Source organism: Phocoena sinus, chromosome 13, assembly GCF_008692025.1.
Source record: "Phocoena sinus isolate mPhoSin1 chromosome 13, mPhoSin1.pri, whole genome shotgun sequence".
NCBI lineage: Eukaryota > Metazoa > Chordata > Mammalia > Artiodactyla > Phocoenidae > Phocoena > Phocoena sinus.
In genome coordinates this window covers 64,627,230-64,647,470 of record NC_045775.1, presented here as the reverse complement: position 1 = coordinate 64,647,470, position 20,241 = coordinate 64,627,230, and the positions used below count along the sequence as shown (strand labels likewise).

The window sequence follows — 20,241 nt, the reverse complement described above, 5'->3', positions numbered from 1 at the left end:
TGATCATGTCGTGACGCTTGTAAGTGGGGGCTGGGACTACTAACCGAAAGAAGTGTTCCCAGAGCAGAGAGAGGGAAGAGCCAGAGGTAGGAATCTAGGCATTGTGCTGTAGACAGAGCATGTCTTGGTTCTTGGAGGTTTTAGGGAGGAGAGGTATAAGAGCAATGTTTAGGGCAGGCTCATCTGGCTGCATGTGCAGGGTGACTGGCACAGACCTGATGAAGGAGTGTAGCTCTGGCCACTGCAAAAAGTAAGAGCAGAGAGAATTCAGGGCCAGACTTGGAGTCGGGAGGAAGGTTGTTATGAAACAGGAATCAGTGTAATTTCTCCAGTGACCAAAGACTGGAGGAGTCAAAGACAACCTTGAAACCCTGGGCAACTGGAAGGAAAATGACATCATTGACAGGAACAGATAATGACTACTAGTACAGAGCTAAGAATCTGTCACCTATTGTATACAAAAAGTATTCTTTGCACCTGTGTTGCCTCTACAGTACACATATACAACACACACATACCTCCCCTGGTTCCTGTTCAGGGCTCCATCTGTATTCCCTTCATCCCCTTCTAAAGACTGCCTCTCTGGAACCTTTAGATTGGGGTGACTAATTCATTCCTGCTTGCCCAGGGCTTTCCCAGTTTTACCGCTGAAAGCTCCACAGCCTTGGAAATCCCTCAGTCCCAGGAAAACCAGGATGTTTGGTCATTCTGCTTTCCAGCCCTGGGGACTCAGAACACAGGCTGCTGGGTCAGAACCCTACCAGTTAGCAGTGTGAGTGTGGGACAAAGTGGAGGCAAGGTGTCAGGAGTCCTATGGCTCTTGGGAAAGATTCAAGTCCAGGACAGTCTAAGAGGTACTGGGGCGGGGACATTTCTTTGAGGGGCTGGAAGAGCAAGGAGCAGCTCAGCCTGAAAGCAAAGATGCCATACAGTAGTGGTGGGTGGCCCTTCTTTGAGGGGCCAGGAGCCCTAGTGGAGTCCCCAAAGCATGTAAGTCCCACCTTCCTAGCCCCAGTCCAGGACAAGAGGGCCACATGAGCAGGCCTGGTATGGAGGCACTGTGATATAATCACCCCTTAAACAAACACAACTACCTCTCCCGAACCCCACCCCCCGGCCAGCCGGGCATGAGCAAAGAACTCCCAGGGCAAATAATTCTAGTCCGGAAGGTAGGGTTCAGTCAAGTTAACTGGCTCTGAGCCATAACCCTCTGCTACTTAGGGCTTCCTAAATTCTAGCCCAGTGCTACCACCTCTTATGATCAAGGCTTGGATGAACAAAACTCGAACCTGTCCCACCAAAATGGCCTCCTGGATGGGTGTCTCCTCCGCTAGGTCCTAGAGCAGAGCTTCCCAAACGTCAGGTGCCTCAGGATCACCGGGAGGGCTTATTGAAACACAAACTGTTGGGCCCACTCTTTCAGCTTCTGATTTAGAAGGTCTAGAGGGGGCCTGAGAATTTGTATTTGTAAAAAGTTCCCAGGTGACACTGATGCTGGTGGCCCAGGGACCACGCTTTGAGAACCACAGTCCCACAAACTCTGTATTTTGCGAAATAAGGAGCAATTCACTCATACTCCTCTTCCCAGTGTTGGCATCATGAATATGTAGGACAATTGCAGATAAAAATCAGTTTATTTAACACCCATTATGTACCAGGCTTTCGGTAGGCAGGTTCTCACACTTTCTCTTTCGGCCCTCACAACAGCCCTGTGAGGTAGGGATTGCCCACATTTTACAGATGAGGAAACTGAAGCACAGGTGTTAAGAAATCTGCCGAAGGTGGCCCAACTAGTAATGGCAGACTTCAATCTGTCATACAGTATTTAAGGGGCCTGAAACCATAAACAATAAAAGAATCTGGGACAGCCTTAAATAAAGAGGTGCTTCAGCATCTCCTATCTCTAGGTGCAAATGGTGTTGAATAAGACCCATAGGGCAGCAAGAGTCATTCATCCTGATAAATGGTTCCTCTAGGAAAGGCATTCTGGAGGCCTAAAAGTCCACTGCAGATCCATATTTAAATGAGCTGAGAGTCCCAGGCAGAGCTAGGGAGGAACCAGCCAGGAGCAGCTGCCAGGATCTTAGAGGAGAAACCAGAAGGAGGTCATGATTCTTATACAGAAAGTAGAGGATTTTAGCCTTCTTTAAGGGCAGTGACCCTGGGTGGAAAAAATTATGTAAATTCACATGGGGGAAAGGCTGGTTACAATGCCCAGTGCTGGAGTGGAGAAAGACCATGACCAAAGTAGCAGAAGCCTGGGTTCCTGCTAAGGCCCCATCAGTGGGAGAGCCAGCAGTGCAGGTACGTGGAGATGTATGGGCTCTGCCAGCTCCAGGCAGGAGCTGGTAAGCTGGTAAATACAAACCCTTGGTGAATCTTCTAGCAGCGGGAGGAGGTGAGCATCAGACCACTGGGCAAAGGAGAGGTCAGAATATGCATGGAAGTGTGGACAGGAAACAGGGCATGAGGAGCTCAGGCTTGAGAAAACGGGGCAAGAACTGGGATTAGGAAGAAGTGAGCATCTGTCAAGCTGAAGGGCGAGACTTGGGCCTTATTCATTACTGTGACCCCATCCTGAGCACAGAGATCTGGCCGGTGAGTGAGTCCCCCAGGGCCAAGAAGCAGGGCAAGCCTCAAATGCCCCCACTGCCAGGTCTGTTATAGTCTGAAAACCTGAACTTTTGTACAGATCCCTTCTTGAGGCTTGGGGGATTTTATTTTTCCTTACTGCTCCCAGAAGAAGCCATCAGCTTAAGAACCAAAGGAAGCCTATTTCAGTGGATGTAGGGCTCCTTTCTCTCATCAGAAGGTCTCTGTGGCAAGAGGCATGACTGCCAGGGATGTTCCCAACCATGGTATTAGAGTACAGGTCTCAAAATGTGCAGTGAACTGCTACCATACAGTGTCCTTCATCCCTGTGGGATGCACACATGGCCTTACCTTATTAGGGACAGGTCCTCCTTCATCTGGTGTGAGGTAGGTGCTGGGGCCCAAGTCCCAGGATGCCCCAGCCCTTTGAGGAGTCCTGGAAATGGAGAGGACAGGGTCTTCTGCTCCGAGTATGGGGGAGGGACCAGCTGGAGTGGCTCAGGTGATGTGGGGAATAATGCAAGGGTGGAGACAGAAGGCCAGGGGCCCTCGGAGCAGTGCTTCCAGGGCAACTGAGGGAATGGAGACCTGAAGGCCCCAGCTCAACATGGGGAAATGCACAGGGGAATCCAGTTGACAGAGGCAACCCAGGGCTTCCTCCCCGCTGGTCCTGCTGAGAAAGAAGAGGGAGGGGCACCTGATACTCCTTCCAGCAGTGCTGCCTGTGCCCCCCTCATCCCATGCATTCCTGCCCATCCCCCTTATTTGCCTGAGGCAGAAAGCAGCACCATTTGGTGTTGCAATCCCGGCCAGTTCTCTCTGTTTCCCCCTCAGCACGAGAGTGGGTCTGGTCCCTTTACCAGAGCAAGTTGTGGAAGGCAGGAGTGGCGCTCCCAGGCTGCGTCAGGCTGGGATCCGCCTCTCAGAGTCTCCTGGAACACAGCAGCTGCCTCTTCGAAACGCTTCGGTCCCAGAGGAACGAGAAAGAGGAAAGTTGAGCTGTCAGTGGGGTAAGGGAACTTAAAACTGCCCCCTTTCCCAAACTGGCTCCAGTTCCGAGTACCACTAACATTGTGACATTGTGGTAGTAGCTTAACTAGAAAATGTCAATGTAGACCTGATCCCCACCCGATCCCACTCAAATTCCTCTTCTGCTTCCAACCTCAGACCCATTACCTGCAGTCCCATCAAGCCTTTGCCCAGGTGAAAGAGGCCCCAGGGCCAGCCAGGCTACAAAGTAAGGGCTACCTGGGCATCAGCCAGGGCCCACACCGGCTGACCTGGCCGTTCATGGCAGAATGAGTGATTTCCAAATAACCTGATAAAGACAAAGTGGCCAAAAGTCCAGGTCCTCCCTTGGCACCCGGCCTTGCCCTGACATCCCAGCATAGAGGCCAACCCCCCCACCTACCAGTGGTCCCGGGGGTTGAGCTTCGAGGCCTGGGTGAAAAGGACCACGGCCTTGTGGTGGAAACCAATTTGGGCAAAGCTGGTACCAAACTCTGGGGAGGAGAGAGGGTAGGAAGGTTCAGATGGGGCTATCGTAGGGAGGGATGGGTGAGGAAGGAGAGAGAAAGAATCTCACTCCTGGCTCTGTTGTAAGGCAGCTGCCAGCAATTCTAGAGATGCCTAGGAATGGGAAGCAAAGTCAAGCAGGACTCAAGGCCTCAGGCTTCCCAAATCCTTCTCCTTTGTTTAAACAGTTCGTATCAGGCAACTCATGTAATCCTCGTGACAGGTCTGCAAGATGGCATCAGCCCTACTTTCTTGCAGAGGAAACTACCCTGGGTCAGGGTGACAGTGATGGAGCTTGATCCCAGGTCTCTTAATCCTAGGGCCAGAGAACTCCTTCTACTGGTCACTGCCCTCTACCCTTAGATTGCATAACTTCCCAGAGCCCTCTGGCACCCCCTTCCACTGGTTCCAGCTGAGGTTCTTCTGCCCTCCTCCTCAACTCTGCCTTATGACTCTGCCTGGAGCTCTCTTCTTTTGGAGTGCTTCCTTCCTCCTAACTCATCTTCTCTTGGGGACCCAAGCTCCTGCCTTGGGGCTCCTGACTCAGTCCCTTTTCTCTGCAGGCACTGGGGGGCCAATCCACAACCTTGAACAAAGGTACTAGATAGATCCAGTGAGTCCTGTGAGCAGAAAGGAAAGTTAAGGAGGGTCAGGGATGAGGTATGTCCTAGAGTAGTGGGAGGAGAGGGTGGGCAGAGACCATAAAGGGAAGGAAGGGGGCTCTTACCTCTTCCTCGCAACACTGTCCCTGAGCTGGGTTCCCAGAGCTGGACGGTGGGCTCCCATCCCCGTCTGCAATGCCTCAGCCCGGAAGGTGAGGCAGGAAGGTGAATAGGTGCAGTGTTGGGATTGCTTGCTTTTCCAGCCCCCACCTCCTGGTACCTGGTGCTCTTGGTACCTGCCTGTAGACATTCGCGTTGGACTCCCCGCCATCCTGCTCCAAACGCTCCCGTCGCTTCCGATCCTTTTGTCATGACGCTGTAATGACAATGACGAGGAACAGGAAGATGTATTTTGAGCACTATACTTAAACACACACACACACACACACACACACACACACACACACACAATTTGTATCCTGAGACCAGTTCTTCATGTGGACAATATATATGGTACCATACTAAGAGCTCTGCATACACGATCTCATTTAACCCTTGCAGCTCTATGAGGTAGGTTTTGTTGTCATCCTCATTTTACAGGTGAAAAAGCAGGTAAGACAGTCATCAGGCAGAGGGCTCATAGTCAGGAGGCAGATTCCAGCCCAGACAGCACAGTGACTCCAGAACCACTGCACCAAATGGCCTCCAGGAGACCCTCCAGTCCCTGAGCCCCGTGGGGGCCCCTGGCCATCTAGAGTTCTCTCTTCTTCCCTCCCCCACGGCCCCTCTGGGCCCCCACTCCTTCCGCCCTCCAGCTACCTTCTTTTTGAGTCGTTTCTTCTCTGCTTTCCGTCTCATGCGCTCCTGCTCAGACACCAGCTCCTCAGCCAGGCGGTTGGCTTCCTGGAAGAGGAAGGGCAGGTGGCAGGAAAAGAGAGAGAGGAAGTGAAAGGGAGGTAAGCAGTATGAACGAATCTTGAAAGATCCAGATTAGGAGAGAATACAGACATGGGAATCTGGGGACTGGGAGAACTAGAGTCTCACCTCTTCGGTTAGCAGGGGCTTCTGTGGCACGGCCACCTGAAGCAGGTTGTCTGAGTCACTGAGGCAGGATGCTGAGGCAGAAGGGCTTGGAGGGCAGGGCTTAGACCCTCGTGGAAGGTATAGGAAGGACTTTTGGAGACCACAGTAGGTGCCCAGTCTCTCAGCCTCCTTGGCCTTGTCATTCTGTCCAGTAGTTTCCCCCTCATAACAGAAATGGTCCGGAGGGAATCTGTCAGGAGGGAGAGAGAGAAGGGAAAGGAAGAACGTGAGAGAGAGGAGCATCTGAAAGCCAGCCCCCACCCCAACCAGGGTACCAGCCTTAATCCCTGGGCCCGGCCCCTGCACTCCCCACCACGGTGCCACAACTGCAGCTGCCTGCCGCTCCCACCCACACGGATCCGACGCAGGCCCTGGGGATCATTCTCCACAAGCCGTCGAAAAAAATCCACTGTGTCTTGGGAGGGGGTGGGGAGGGGACATTAGGTTGGTGTTGTGGGGAACTCTGGGAGACGGCAAGGAGCTTGGCTGGGTTGACCGCTCCACCACGGCAACCACTAACCAGCCACCCAGCCTGGAAAACCTTACTGGCCGACCTCTCCCTGCTCAGCACCTCAAAACATGCTGCTCCTGACTTTCACATGTCTCACCTGCCTTCCCAAGAGCTGAGGGTGGCATTCAGTCCAGGCTTCTCTGACATCCTGCCATTAGGTCAGCCACACTGATGCCCCTGAAATGGAGCCCTCTTACCTGCTCTTCCAGCGGTGTCCCCTGCCATATCCTTGAATATGAACACCCCCATATAGTCCACCCTGGAGCTACCTCAACGCCTAAATGAGTACCACAGTTCCTGGCTGGCCTCTCCCCGGCACTTTATCCGTTTCTCCCCCAAACCAAGCTCTCAGCAATTACTCCCCTGCTCAGAATTTTCCAGTAATCTCTCACTGCCAGGGCCACAGGGAGGATTGAGTCTAGCCTGGGATTTGGAGCCTTCCAAAAAGCTCCCTGGCTGACCTTTCCAGTTTTCCCTTGCAATCCTCTCCTACTTAGCTGCTGTCCTCCCTCTGCCACCAGGCTTCTTCCAGCCTTGGGGTCTTCCCCCAGCTGTCCTCAAATCCCTCCTGGCTCTGAGCTTCTTTCTCACCACAACTTGCCTCACCTTCAAGAGTTCAAACTCCATCTCCCCACAAAGCCTTCCCAGACCCTTTCATTTCCAGTTATCTCTGCCCTCACTCAACCAAAGCTGCATTAACATAGCCTATGTTATATAATTTAAAACCTTATTATTCATTGCTTTTTATTGCTCTCTTAATTAGCCAGGTAGCATAGAACTGGAGAGAACACTGTCCTGGAGCACAGCTGCTTGCATCTTAGTTCTGGCTCTGCCACTACTGGGCTGTTTGATCTTGGACAAGTCATTTAACCTCTCTGGACCTCAGCTTCCTCATTCACAAAATGAGGCAAGACTCTTCGAGGCTTGGCCTGTACATTCTGTGGTTCTAATGAGGATTGTTTCCTTAGTTAGTGTAAGCCATCTTTAAAAACAAACAAAAAAAGGACTGCCTTGACCTTCTATCTCTCCCCAAAACACGGTCTATACTACTCTCTTAATTCACTACCTGGCCACACATGATCTGACCACCAAATCTCTTCGTGAAATCATCTCCTACCCTCTCGTCCTCCTCCAACTGCAGTGGTCTCCTTTGAAGTTCCTACAATACACCAAGTGTGCTCCCATTTCAGGGCTTTTGTATTTGTTGTTTCATCTGCTTGGAATGCTCTTTCCGCAGTGAATGGCTCACTCCTTCATCCCCTTCAGATCCCTGCTTAAATCTTCTGAGGGAGGACTTCTCTGACCACTCCCTTTAAAAAGCAAAACCTCTCAGTTCCATTCAGTGTTCCCTATCCTCCTTCTTGCTTTACTTTTCTTTGCACTTCTCATATTTGACATACTATATCATTTATTTGTTGAGTGGCTGCCCCCACTAGACACTGCTAATTCACTGACCATAGGAATTTTTGTCTGTTTGGTTTACTGCTTTCTTCCCAGTGCCTAAAACAGTGTTCAGTACATAGTTGGTGCTCAGTAAGTGTGTGCTGAATGAGCAAAGGCAGAGAGATGGGTGAGGAGGCTATTGTAATAGAGATGCAGCCAGGAGCTGTGCCTGAAGAACACCGTGTGATCCAGTGAGTTTGCACTTTGTCCTGTTGGTGGTGGAAGTGGATCTAATCTGGGAAGCGAAATGCTCAAATGAAATTGTACTGGGGAAAGAGATGAGTCTAGGGGTGAAATGTTTAGTTAGCAGGTCATTAGAACTGTTCAGGCCAGAAAGATTGAGTTCTTGAACTAAGGTAGTGGCAGCAGAAGTAGGAATGGAAATAACGGATTTGATAGAAGAGACACTTCAGAAGTAGATTTTGTGACTGACTACACAGGTGAGGTAAAGAAAAGGGGAAGAATATGTAGAATGATTCTCAGACTTCTGAATTAAGCAACTGGATGGAAGTTTGTGTTATTAACCAAGATTAAGATGAGAGAAAACGCAACAAACTCGCAAAGATGATGAATTAACTTCTGGACTTGTTGAGTTTGGTTTTGGAGATAACCAGGTAGCAGTTGGAAGTATAGCTTTTCAGTGCTCCCAAATCTGATCCTCTCCCTCCCTCTATAACCCTACCACCTCCTTCAGGACATCCAAATCCATGTGCCAGACCAGGACTTTCAAACCACTTGCTGCCCTCTTGCTCGCCTCTTCTCTCAAACCCATAACTAAGGTCTCACTTCAGTGACGTTCTCTTAACGTTTCCTTGCTTTAGTGTCTTTGCTCACACTGTTCCCTCTGTTCATAATCTTTCCCCAAGCAACTCCTACCCACTCCCCATTCCTCAACTAAGAGACCCTCGTCTGCCCGATCCTGCCCACTTCAAGCATTTATCACCGTTGAGTCGTCCCCGCCCCCTCCACTTGCGTTGTGTTTCTTGGCAGTAGGGCCCACAGTTACGCCTCTTCCAAAGCCCTGGTGCAGCCCCGGCGGCGCCGGGCCAGGGCGGGCAGGGCTCAACAAGGAAGGTTGAAAAGAGGCGTGACCGTAAAGGGAACGGGCCGAAGAGCAGCTAAGAGTTATGTTTTTTGTTTTTTTGGCCGCGCCGCGAGGCTTGCGGAATCTTAGTTCCCAGACCAGGTACTGATCCCTGGCCTCGGCAGTGAAAGCGCGGAGTCCTAACCCCTGGATCACCAAGAGACCGAATTCCTTGCAGAGTTTGGGGACAGCAGCGACCCCCAGCGGGCAGCCGGGCCGCAGAGGACAGTCTATAGGAAAGGAAGGCGGCGGCGCGTCTGGGGGCCTCGGGCTAGGTGAGCTGGAGCCCACCGCCCATCGCGTGAAGCACAAAATCCTACTGAAAACAGATCTAATTGGGGCTGCCCCAGTCTTCCTGGACCCCCTCCGGTCTTGTCTCACCTGCTTACCTAGCTTGACCAGCCCCACAGTCTTCGGAATCGGCGTCATCCCCGTCAACAGTGACCCGAAAGTGAAAGTCTGGCATTCGACGCCGGCCGAAAGGCAGAGTAGGACAGAGTAGGCAGCCATCTTTGTTGGGGGCAGAAGCCTCCGCTTACGGAGCGCGAGAGAGTGCATGACGGTCCCGGCGGCTCCCGGGCCAGAGATGACGGCTCCGGGGATGGGGCGGAGCCCCGCCTGCGGCAGGCGTTGGGCAGTACGGGGAGGTGGGAATCGTTAGCTTCGTTCCGGACAAGCTGTCCCATGGCCCAAGCGTCTCGCTCTGGTGGCCTTCTGCCTCCGCTGGCTACCGTGCCGCCGTTACGGGCGCAGCCCGGGGGCGCTGAGGAGGAGCAGTGGCAGAGAAAGCGGGCAGGCGCTCTCCGCCGAGACGTTCGTGGCTGGCTGCGGCTGCCGGTTGCCCGAAGCATCCCCTGCCTGGACCCACGGCCCGGCGGAGCTCCGAGAGGGCAGCCGTGGTGGGCGGTGCCGGCGGACGCAGGAGAGCACCGTGAGGCCGGCGCTGTGGACTGGGGGCGGGAGCCGGCAGCTGGCGGCCCGACCCCTCCAGCGCTGCAGCGTCTCCGGGCGGTGTTGCTTCGGCTGCACCACGAGCGGCAGGAGCTCCTCCACGCACAGGACTGCGCCCGCCACCTACAGGCGACCGTGCGCCTCCTGAGGATCCTGAGTCCCGGCGCTCCATCCCCCGGCCACTTGCCTCAGCTGTGCCGCGACCTGCTGGGGCACCCTTCCGGAGGCGCGGTCCTGCGAAACGGCCTTCAGGAGACACCCGAGCCGCTACTCCTGGCACGATCCGTCGGACTAGCCGCCCAGCGCCTGGATGCTACTATCGAGATGCAGCTTCGGGCTCTGGGCCAGGCGCCCGCCAGCCCGGGCCTATCGTCCCAAATCGCCGACCTGCTGCTGGCACTTCCCGCCTACCACCAGCTGCAGGGAAAAGCCTTGAGCTACATTCCAGGGGCAGCGCGCCCTTATCCCCCGGCCCGTGTGCTCCGCCTCCTGACGGGGGAGCGGGGTTGCCAGGTGGCAGGTTGGCTGGATGAGGCGCTCAGGGGATCTGACTTGAGGGACCAGCTCCGCAGGCGGTGCCAAGAGGAGCGGGAGCTGCTGCCAGTGCTACTGGGCCTGATGGGGGGCGTGACGGGTTCAGCCAGCAGTGGACTGGGGCTTGGAGGGGCTGGGGCCCTGTGGAGCCAGTACTGGACCATGCTGTGGGCAGCCTGTGCTCAGAGTCTGGACCTAAGTCTAGGACCCTGGAGGGACCCCAGGGCAGCGGCACAACAGCTGAGTCAGGCACTGGGTCAGGGTGAGTGATGGGCCTGGGTGGGTGTTTGGGAAGGCTGGGATCTCTTCTGTATTCACCTCACTCACTTGCCACCTGACTACAAAAACAGGCTCTTTAGAATGAACATACCCCACCCCACCCCACCCCCGGGGATTCAGGCTATAGCTTCTGGGCTTTCAAGGCAAAGTCTTGCTTTCCATGCCAGCCTTGAGTCTTGGGGGAAGCCTCCCCTCTTCCCCCATCATTGAGTGGGGGCAGTGTTGGGCAAAGAGGGACCCTGTTTTCAGGCACCAGTCATTTCTCCCACTAGCATCACTGCCTCAGGAGTGTGAGAAGGAGCTGGCTTCTTTGTGTCACAACCTAATTCATCAGTCTCTTATCTGGAGCTGGGATCAAGGTGAGAAGGAAGGGGCAATGGCAGTGACACAAGCCCCAGACTGCTCCTTCCTTATCAAACCATACCCCCTCATCTTCAGGCTTCTGCCAGGCCTTGGCATCTGCTAGTGGAAATCAGAGCAGCCTTCCCTCATCCTCTCATACCACTGAACTTTTGCAACAGCTCTTCCCTCCGCTCTTGGATGCCCTTCGAGAACCCAGGTCAGGACTGCTCCTCTGCCGGCCTCCAGGTGAGACAAGGTATTGGGGGTGGGGGGATAAGAGAACAGCTGAGGACATCTCCTTTATTCCTTAATCTGTTCTGAAGCCTGCCTCCTCCCAAAGGTGTTCTGTGGCCCTTCCGATACTCTGTCCCTCCTCTCCCCAGGTCCTGCCCCCCTTGCCCTGGGGCTCTGTACCCTGCAGACCATCTTGCTCTGGTTTTGGGGCAGAACTCAGCAGCATCTGGCAGCGTGGGCCCCAGGTTCCTTCCTGCTCCTGATCCAGAAGGATTTACCTGTGAGTAGCTAGGGAATGGGGAGGGGAGCATCCCGGGCTGGGCTCGGATCTCACTCCCTGTTTCTGCCAAAGCCTCTATTATATGAGGCAGAAGCTTTGTCTAGCCTGGCCTCAGAGGAAAGCTTGGCCCTGGAGGTGGAGCAGCAGCTGGGCCTGGAGATCCAGAAGCTGACTGCACAGATCCAGGTAAGGAGAGCAGGAGACCTGACAGGGGCCAGCTTTGGGGTTGGTGGGGAGGTTGTGGTGGTGGTAGAACAACTCAGTGCCTTGGAATCGCCACTAAATGTATCTTTTCTTGCTCTTCACTTCTTGTCCTCTCTTTATTATGGAAAATTTCAAAAAAATACAAAAGTAGAGAGAAGAGTATAATGGACCCCATATTCCTACCACTGAGGCTTTAATACTCATCAACTCATGGTCAATTTTACTTCACTTATATATCCCACCCCCAACTCCCATGTCAGGCTCTCATTTTGTGATGTTAACAGCCACTGATGATTGATGATCATTGTCTATATCCGTTATTTCATTAGAGGGTGCAAGGTGGTGACATTCCAATTCTATCATTCCTTCTTCATTATTAGTTGGATTACTCTTATAAAGTGAAACTTGCCCTCATAAATTACTTGGTTACTTTGAGGTATAATTTGTAGAGAAACAGCAAGATAAATGATTGACTTTTCCTTTTATTTACTAGTTTTTGATATGTTTCTCCTGTTTTCTAAAAGCGTAATTTGTATTTTTATTAAAACTGAAATAAAATATTCTTTTAGAAGGCTTCTAATGAAAAAATAGCACTTTGATTGCCCCTCCCCAACTTCGATTTCTGATCCTTGTTCCACACTGGTAACTGTCATCCACTCTTGGCTGTTTCTTCTAATATTTTCTTATTTTCTTCTAAATTTATGAATTAAACTATTATACTTCTAACTTTTCCCCATTTTACACAGTATCTGTTCCTACTATGGATGATGTCTCTCTGCTTTTTGTTCTCTTCCTGCCCAAATGTCTACTCATTGCTCTGAATAGGGGCATGGCTGTAGAGTTCAGTCCTTGTCCCTCTCCTCCTTTTCTCTCTGCATTCCACAGTGCCTTGGTGCTGTAGACCACCCCACCCCCCACCCCCAGTTTAGCCCTAATCCACCATCTGCATCTGCCTGTTGGGCATTTATACCTCAATTTACTGCTGCCTCTTTCAACTCAACATGTCCCAGAACAGGCTTTTCATGAGTAGGGTGGACAGTGACGGTTGTGGGAGCTCTGGGAAGGGAAGGCCTTGGTGGACACATGGTAACAGAAGTTCCTTACAGGGTCTATGGCTCAAGCTGGTGGCTGGGCAGCCTCAGAGGAGCAGCAGGGGTTACTGGATGTGGGTAGTTCATAGTTCCTTGGGGGAGTACTGGCGAGGTGGTCTGACCAAAGTAGAAGCTTTGGTGTGTGTGTGTGGGTGTGTGTGTGTGTGTGTGTGGGTGTGTATGTGTACATAAGCATACACTTGCCCTCGCATGTGCATCTCAAGGGTGGGGGTGGAGGATTATGAAGGAGTAGGTTGTCATGAAGTTGTGGAGGGCACTGAACACCAGCCCACAGATTTTGGACTGTATCTCATAAGTGATAGGGAGACACTGTAAGAGCACGAGGGGAACAGTGAAGACAGTGATAGAGTTTGATCCAGCTATAGTGGTCAGGATAGAAGGGAGGTGGGGAGACATAATATGAGAAGGGTCCAGCTCTTGGTAGTTGCTGTGAGAACAGAGCAAAAGGGGCAGGGACAGTGTGCTCATCGTGTGAACCAAACACTGTCCAAAGCAGTTTCATGCCTTGCTTCTCTGCCTGATGACTGCACTATTGGGCATCCGCTCTGGGCATTCTACCACATACAGCACTGGGATGAAAAAGAAGAATCAGATGTGAGTTTTCTCCAGGACTGTAACGTCCCACAGAAAAAACTGTCCCATAGTGTGACCTTGTATTTTCCGAGTGTTGAGTGCAGAATTTCCTAATAAATGTCAGTTGACGAAAGGGTAATTTCTTTGTTATATATAAGGAAGAAGGGGGTTCTGGTGTTTGGGATAAGAGAAGAGTTTAGATTTAGACTTGGTGGGAGAGAGCCCACGTATCAGGAGCCACATGGGCTCTCTCCCACCAAGTCTGGCCCCCGCCAGGTCCTTTCCTCTCTTCAGGTTCTCAGGCATACAGTCACCTTTTCCTTAGACCTGCCACTACACACCCCTCTTCTTGGGTTCTTCTCTTAGATGGGCTGTAGGGACCCCTCCTTTTTGCTGTCTTCTCCCCCTCCAAAACCTATCAAACCAAAGAAACCAAACCAGCACATGGGCCTTTTCTTGCTTTGTGGGTTACAGTGCTCTGGAGAAATGGAAGTGGCTATAAAGAATATTCAGTGTGAGGACATTCCAAAGGTTCCTGAATCTTAGAAAGTTATATTCATTGCTCCTGGTCTACACACAGTTCTTGCCTTCCTTTTATAGATGACAGACAGAAGATCGTACAATTCCCTTTTCTTTCTTCAGCCTCTGCCTGTCTGCAGATCATGAAGACCTCTCTCTAGTATCTGCTTTTGAACACTGGCGGCGGTGAGGGTGTCTCCCTTTTTTTTTTCCTATTAATGTTCCTATGGAACAAAATTAACATGGAGGATTTCCATCCTCTGAACCAAGCTGAGGAGAGCAGGGTAAATTTAGGGCAACTGTCCATAATCTTTTCTCGGTCCAGATCTCTTGGAAAATCCAATAAAAGCCATAGTATCTCTCCTCAGAAAATGTCCAAGCCCATACAATTATGCATACAATTCTGTTCTGGGGCTTTATGGATGCCAGGTTAAACACCTCAGATTTAGAAGAGCATACAACTTGACAAGTCCCTCAGAGATAAGCCCCTTTTACTTTCTCCTTATCCCCACAGCTCCTGCCTGAAGAGTCACTAAGTCTCTTTTTTCAAGAATGTCATAAACGAGCCACACAGGACTTCGAACTCCACATGCCACGGGGTCGGTACTGGCGGCATCGCCTCTGTCCTGGTAAGTCCTCATCCCAGCGTTCCCTTCCAGGCTTCTCAGGGGGTAACAGTGTCCTGGCCCCTCCAAATCCTGGCTCCACTCCTCTGTCTCCATCCTGTCCTCACCTTCTGTGTCCCCTCACCCTGAAATCCTACCCTCTTCCCCCAAATGCTCCATTAAGGGCTTGATGATCTCCCTAGCCTCATATCCTGTCCTTTCTCTTCTCTCACTCCAGAACTTCCCAGCATTCCTAGTGAGTATGCTGGGTTGGTGGTCCGCAGGGTACTGGAGCCTGTGTTGCAAGGACTGCAAGGACTGCCACAGCAAGCCCAGGCCCCTGCCCTCAGCCTGGCGCTGACTGCCATCCTGGGTGCCTGGCTTGACCACATCCTCACCCACGGGATCCGATTCAGGTGGGGAGAAAAGGAGGCCGTGGCAGGGGGATGAATGGAACTGAAAAAAAGAGGGGGATGGGTGGGGCAGAGCCGTCTGAGAGGCAGGAGGGTCAGGTGGCCACACTGTACCTTGGCCTTCAGCCTGCAGGGGGCGCTGCAGCTCAGACAAGACTTCGGAGTGGTCAGGGAGTTGCTGGAGGAGGAGCAATGGGGCCTGTCCCCAGAACTTCGCCAGACTCTGTTCACGCTCAGCATCTTCCAGCGGCTGGATGGGGCCCTGCTGTGTCTGTTGCAGCAGCCCCTGCCCAAGACTCAAGTCCACAGGGGGCCTCCCTGTTGCTGTGAGTCACTCTCCCTCCCCAACTCCAGGCTCTCTTTGCCCCTAGCTCATAACATTATGTGCCGCATCCCCCATCCTCATCATTGATCTGGCTTCTGCGTGTGCCCCCCTCCCACACACACACACCGCCAGCCACCTGCCTTCCACTCCTGCCTTACCAGGTGCATGTAATGAGGTCCAGACCATGGAATTGCCCAGCAGCAGCCTCAACAGCCTGGAGAGCTTGGAGCCCCCTCTTCGACCTGGAGCACTCCCAGCCCAGACAGCTCAGCTGCTAAGCACACTGTGGGGAGAAGGACCTAGTCCTGAGGCTTACCTGGTAGGAAATCAGCAGGCCTGGCTTGCCCTGAGGCAGCACCGGCATCCCCGCAGTCACTTACCTTTTCTTTCCTGCCTGAGGACCAGTTCTGAATCCTAAGGACCCTAATCAGAGCCCGTCAGAACTGCCTATCTCTGCCTGAAAAAGCCCAGACATTTAGAAATGCATATTAAAAAAGCCTAATTGGGAGCTTGGAAGAAAGCATACCCGAGAACCACAAGCTACACAGAGCTTGGACTTAGAAACCTGGAGGTCAGCATACTTGGGAGGCTTGGGCTTAGTTCCCCATCAGTGAAGACATCTCAGAGCTAGACACTAGCAGTAAGGGGCTAGATGCTGGGAGTAAGGCTTTAGGGTTGGATCCCAGGGGAAAGGGAAAGAGGAAAAGCAATAGAAAGCAGGGAGCCTAGACGCCACTTCCTCTTAAGTCCCAGGAGCCAGGCTGAACACTAAAAGTTCGGGACACTACTACAAAGTTAATTCATCAGGAACCACAGAGGTGGAATAGGAATTTATACACCTAAATCAGTCCCACAGCGTATACTATATAATAGTACCCTGCACTCCCCTCCCCATCACTATTTTTAGTCATTTAAGAATACTGGGCTGTAGGACCTTCACGTGTAAGCTTCGCTACTCCAGAGTTCCATGTGTTTAATCTTAAACTACCTGAGTGGAGTTTACCCTCTGGTAGGTTTATAATCCGTGCCGTGGTGGTGCCCTCTCCTTGGAAGGGACCAGCACTTAAGACGGTGTTAACGTAGATCTGGCACAGCAGGGTACAGAGGAGTAAAGGCTGCAAAAGACGTGTTATCGGAGCCAGGTGCAAACGGCTTTTGCACTATTTATTGTCTTCACCCTGATAAAGGGGACTATTAATGACAGGTTGTGTTTACTGACCGTGTACTTTGGGCGCCCCATACCCTGTGCCGAAATCATCTGTCTCCCTCCTGGCCTTCCTCCTCTTCTCGGCTGGGGAGCCCAGGGCGGCGGCCTGGGGACCAGCACCACCGACCGTGTCAGAGAAGCCGCACGAGGCGGAGGTCGGGGGACTGCGGAAGCGCGTAGCAGTCCACAGCGTCTCGCACTAGCGACACTTCCGCCCGCACGAGTCCTTCCGGGGTGAGGGTCACCATGGCAGCGGCCTTGGCTCGGCTCGGACTCCGCTCTGTCAAGCAGGTTCGGGTTCAATTCTGCCCTTTCGAGAAGAACGTGGAGTCAACAAGGTACGAGGGGGAAGGAGTGCGGACGCGAGGGGCGCGCCTTCCTCCCGCCGGGGGTCTAGCCCCCTCTGCCGGGCGCTCACTCCGTTTTCTCACCGCAGGACCTTCCTCCAGGCCGTGAGCAGCGAGAAAGTTCGCTGCACCAACCTCAACTGCTCGGTGATAGCGGACGTGAGACACGACGGCTCCGAGCCCTGCGTGGACGTGCTGTTCGGTGGGTCTGGTTGGGAGTCGGGAGGGAGTCGCTAGATCTCGGCGCTGGCCCCGCCGTCCTCCCGGTACCTGACTCGTTTGTTTCTTCCCCAGGAGACGGGCATCGCCTGATTATGCGCGGCGCGCACCTCACCGCCCAGGAAATGCTCACTGCCTTCGCCTCCCACATCCAGGCCAGGGGTGCGGCGGGAAGCGGGGACAAGCCGGGCGCCAGTACCGGGCGCTGACAGCGCGGAAGAGACCAACAAGCAGGTTTTCACCTAAGACTGCTAAGGACACATCTAAGAAGAGCTTGACTTAATTACTCAAATCACTATCTAGAAGACCACAGAGCGCAAAAGAGAAAAGAAAGAGCCCCGTGACTACAAATCCAACCAGTGTTTCTGGGATGAGACAAGATGGGGAGGGGTCTGGACAAATTTGAATTTTATTTCACTTTCTTACCATCACTCTCTGCTTAACCCTTTTGAATTTGGCTTCTTCCAACACTACTCAAGGTACCTCTTACGCTTATTAAAAATGCTGTTATCTCAGTCCTCATTTTTCCATTTCAGTAGCACCTGCCACTCTTAATTCCCTCCCTTGTGTAACTTCTTTTCCACTCAGGTCCATTTTCTTCTTTTAACCATAAAGGCATACTACTCTCCTTCTTTCTCTTCTCTCTTTTATTTTTGGGGCATCTCATATTCTGTCATGACTTGAACTACCCTCTTGGGTTAAACCCTACATTTCTGTTTGGCTCTAATCTCAGATTCTGTGCTATAGTCAGGGTACTTACTACCAATTTTCTTCAAATTCCACCAACACTCTTTGTCTAACCCTAACCCGATAATCTTACATACTCTCTAAAGTTGACCCTTGAACAATGCAGGTTTGAATTGCAGAGGTCCTTTTACACGCCTGTTTTTCAAATAAATACATAGTACAAGTACTACACGATCTGTGGTTGTTTGAATCTGCGGTTGTGGAACTGTGGGTGCTGACTGTAAAGTTATCCCCCCATTCCCAACTCTGTGGAGCAGTTGGGCCCCTAACTCCCATCGCCACCCCCTTTGTTTAAGGGTCAGCTGTACTTGCCTCCTCCCCTGACTTCCTCATTCCTTTAAAAGGCACTTCATCTGCTCAGCCACTTGAGCTGGAAACCACAGCATTACCTCTGGTTCTGCCCGCTCCCTGAATATCCAGTCAGTAAGTTCATAATATTCTGTCTTAAACAAAAGCTGCTGAAATGTTCTCTACATTTCCATTCACTCTCCTGTATTATTGTTGCATTCTCCCACCTGGGTCTCCTTTTTGCTAACCGTTTTTGCTGCTGCTTACTTTTATCTTTCTAAAGCATATCACTGGTTTTATTATTACAACTTGTTTCAGAGAACAGTGCCTAAAGTACTTTTTAGGCACCCTGCCTGAAGTGTTTTTCATACTAGGTTACCGCCCATTAATGTGGATCATGAAGTGAATTTAGGGGGTTAAATCAGCCTTTAAAAAACAAATAGAATAAAAGGTATCAGTGGATGGCACATGGACTGGGAAATATTCTTTGAGAAACTTGTTTTAAGCATATCATGAATATAGATATAGGTATTATATAAAGTATGTGTATGTGTGTCTATCTGCATGTACTTGGTTGCAGTATAGAATTATTTCTTACTGCAGGTTGTAGGAAAAAATGGTTGATAGCCAGTGGTTTAGAGAAAAACTTCAGAATATTCAGCTAGGCAATCAAGAATCTCTGGACACTGGCTGCTGTGTACTTCACCAAATATATTTCCTCCTACCCCATTACTGCTTCTCTCTTAAGACGGTGATATTTTCAAAGGACTGGTTTTCCCCCCCTCTCCCTTAAAGGAAAGAAAACTATCAGGAGACAGTATAAGTGTAGTAAAAAGCCAGAATGCCTGGGATTGAAATCCTAGGTTTTCCCTTAAGTAGCTATGTAACTTTGGACACATTACTTAGTCTCTCAGTGCCTGTTTCTTCATTCGTAAAATGGGGATAATAGTACCTACCTCATAGAACTGTTGAGAGATTAAATGAATTGATATCTGGGACTTCCCTGGTGGTCCAGTGGTTAAGACTCTGCTCTTCCACTGCAGGGGGCACGGGTTCAATACCTGGTCAGAGAACTAAGATCCCTGCATGCAGTGCGGCCAAAGATCAATCAATCAATAAATAAACATATCTGTAAACTGCCTAGAATATTGAGTGAGCATAGCATAGCATCTAAGAGGCCATGTGTTATAGGCCTCTTCATTGACGAAAGGATACAACCCAGATTTGAGTTCTTCAGGTCCATGGTTAACTGGCTATTATCCTTGGCCAGATTAACTACTCTCATCTGTAAAAACAGGGATGGTTCAAACACTGCTGTAAACACGGATTGAGTGCTGGCACTGTGCTTATAGATTTTGAACTTGAGGTTGGGGCTGTTTTCTCTGTGTCCCCCGCACCTTGCATAGTGCCTGATACAGAGTGTGCAATAAACTTTTGTTGAATTTACCAATATTTAGCATCAACCTTGTGACTTCAACTGATTAGTACTGAGATACAAAGATGAATGGTGAAACTCAGGTGTGTATACTAAGTGCTACAATATATTGAATAGGTGTGGACCAGGTGCAGTGGTAGCAAGAAAGGACTGACCATTGGGTTTGGTCAGAAGGTGATTGTTAAATGAGTAAAAAGTCTACCAGTGGAGGGTGGGGCCAGAAGTCAGATTATAGTGAAAGAAGAAGTGGGTGTGCAGCATAAAATAGTAGTTTTGTATAATTAGAGTTTGGATGGGAGGTGTGATTATAGCTAGACTAGCATAAGGGTGTGGAGTAGGGTTTTTTTAGAGGATGATAGAGATTTGTACTTTATGAAAACACCTTTTAGGCTGAGCTGTTGGAGAGAAGTAACTATGAATCTAAGTTGCATTTCTTTTTTCTTTTTTTTTTTTTTTTTTGCGGTACGCGGGCCTCTCACTGTTGTGGCCTCTCCTGTTGCGGAGCACAGGCTCCGGACGTGCAGGCTCAGCAGCCATGGCTCACGGGTCTAGCCGCTCTGCGGCATGTGGGATCTTCCCGGACCGGGGCACGAACCCATGTCCCCTGCATCGGCAGGCGGACTCTCAACCACTGCGCCACCAGGGAAGCCCTAAGTTGCATTTCTGAATCATCATCAAATGTAATCTTGGCCCTTCTAGGAGAACATCAGGTGCAGATGCTACCTCTTTCCTGCAGCCTTCCCTGACCTGGACATAAGCAATCTTTCCTCTAAGCGCCTTTGCTTCCTGGGTTGTAG

The 20,241-nt window shown here is 51.3% G+C and overlaps 3 protein-coding genes across 8 annotated transcripts; 2 read left to right on the top strand and 1 right to left on the bottom strand.

Annotated features, from left to right (window-relative positions):
• Positions 1 to 1,615: 1,615 nt before the first annotated feature.
• On the bottom strand, positions 1,616 to 16,062 carry TTC31 (tetratricopeptide repeat domain 31). Of its 5 annotated transcripts, none has more exons than XM_032652875.1 (9): positions 14,991 to 16,062; positions 9,220 to 10,198; positions 5,754 to 5,982; positions 5,529 to 5,612; positions 5,006 to 5,085; positions 4,004 to 4,094; positions 3,453 to 3,554; positions 2,944 to 3,265; positions 1,616 to 2,082 (listed from the first exon to the last, which is right to left on the bottom strand). In XM_032652875.1, the coding sequence occupies exons 2-8, from the start codon at positions 9,294 to 9,296 to the stop codon at positions 2,966 to 2,968; spliced, it is 963 nt and encodes a 320-aa protein (XP_032508766.1). In that variant the 5' UTR covers positions 9,297 to 10,198; positions 14,991 to 16,062; the 3' UTR covers positions 1,616 to 2,082; positions 2,944 to 2,965. The 5 variants fall into 5 exon arrangements, with proteins under 5 accessions (XP_032508766.1, XP_032508767.1, XP_032508768.1 ...); XM_032652876.1 differs by lacking the exon at positions 14,991 to 16,062 and adding exons at positions 3,769 to 3,910; positions 4,835 to 4,899 and having other exon boundaries at positions 1,616 to 3,265; positions 9,220 to 9,352; XM_032652877.1 differs by lacking the exon at positions 14,991 to 16,062 and adding an exon at positions 4,835 to 4,899 and having other exon boundaries at positions 9,220 to 9,352.
• On the top strand, positions 9,485 to 15,656 carry CCDC142 (coiled-coil domain containing 142). Its single transcript, XM_032652865.1, has 9 exons — positions 9,485 to 10,577; positions 10,867 to 10,953; positions 11,033 to 11,182; positions 11,320 to 11,450; positions 11,523 to 11,636; positions 14,373 to 14,487; positions 14,702 to 14,879; positions 15,003 to 15,202; positions 15,363 to 15,656. Exons 1-9 carry the CDS (start codon positions 9,515 to 9,517, stop codon positions 15,617 to 15,619), a joined length of 2,295 nt encoding a protein of 764 aa, XP_032508756.1. The 5' UTR covers positions 9,485 to 9,514; the 3' UTR covers positions 15,620 to 15,656.
• Positions 16,063 to 16,610: 548 nt separating the features above from the next.
• On the top strand, positions 16,611 to 19,459 carry MRPL53 (mitochondrial ribosomal protein L53). 2 transcript variants are annotated; one of them, XR_004352844.1, is made up of 4 exons: positions 16,611 to 16,746; positions 16,845 to 16,957; positions 17,050 to 17,806; positions 18,024 to 19,459. XR_004352844.1 is itself a non-coding variant. In XM_032652881.1 (3 exons), the coding sequence occupies exons 1-3, from the start codon at positions 16,655 to 16,657 to the stop codon at positions 17,181 to 17,183; spliced, it is 339 nt and encodes a 112-aa protein (XP_032508772.1). In that variant the 5' UTR covers positions 16,611 to 16,654; the 3' UTR covers positions 17,184 to 19,455. The 2 variants fall into 2 exon arrangements, 1 of the variants encoding a protein (XP_032508772.1); XM_032652881.1 differs by having other exon boundaries at positions 17,050 to 19,455.
• Positions 19,460 to 20,241: the final 782 nt, after the last annotated feature.

Bases quoted from the DNA above. Each gene is read 5' to 3' on its own strand.
- CCDC142 (XM_032652865.1), top strand. From the start codon at position 9,515: ATGGCCCAAGCGTCTCGCTCTGGTGGCCTTCTGCCTCCGCTGGCTACC. The intron at 11,183-11,319 runs GTGAGACAAGGT...TCCTCTCCCCAG, and splicing joins GCTCCTCTGCCGGCCTCCAG to GTCCTGCCCCCCTTGCCCTG. The intron at 14,880-15,002 runs GTGGGGAGAAAA...CTTGGCCTTCAG, and splicing joins ACCCACGGGATCCGATTCAG to CCTGCAGGGGGCGCTGCAGC.
- MRPL53 (XM_032652881.1), top strand. From the start codon at position 16,655: ATGGCAGCGGCCTTGGCTCGGCTCGGACTCCGCTCTGTCAAGCAGGTT. The intron at 16,747-16,844 runs GTACGAGGGGGA...TTCTCACCGCAG, and splicing joins AAGAACGTGGAGTCAACAAG to GACCTTCCTCCAGGCCGTGA. The intron at 16,958-17,049 runs GTGGGTCTGGTT...TTTCTTCCCCAG, and splicing joins CTGCGTGGACGTGCTGTTCG to GAGACGGGCATCGCCTGATT.
- TTC31 (XM_032652875.1), bottom strand. From the start codon at position 9,296: ATGCCAGACTTTCACTTTCGGGTCACTGTTGACGGGGATGACGCCGAT. The intron at 5,983-9,219 runs GTAAGCAGGTGA...CCCTCCTGACAG, and splicing joins TGTGGGGCTGGTCAAGCTAG to ATTCCCTCCGGACCATTTCT. The intron at 5,086-5,528 runs GTAGCTGGAGGG...TTGTCATTACAG, and splicing joins AGAAACGACTCAAAAAGAAG to CGTCATGACAAAAGGATCGG.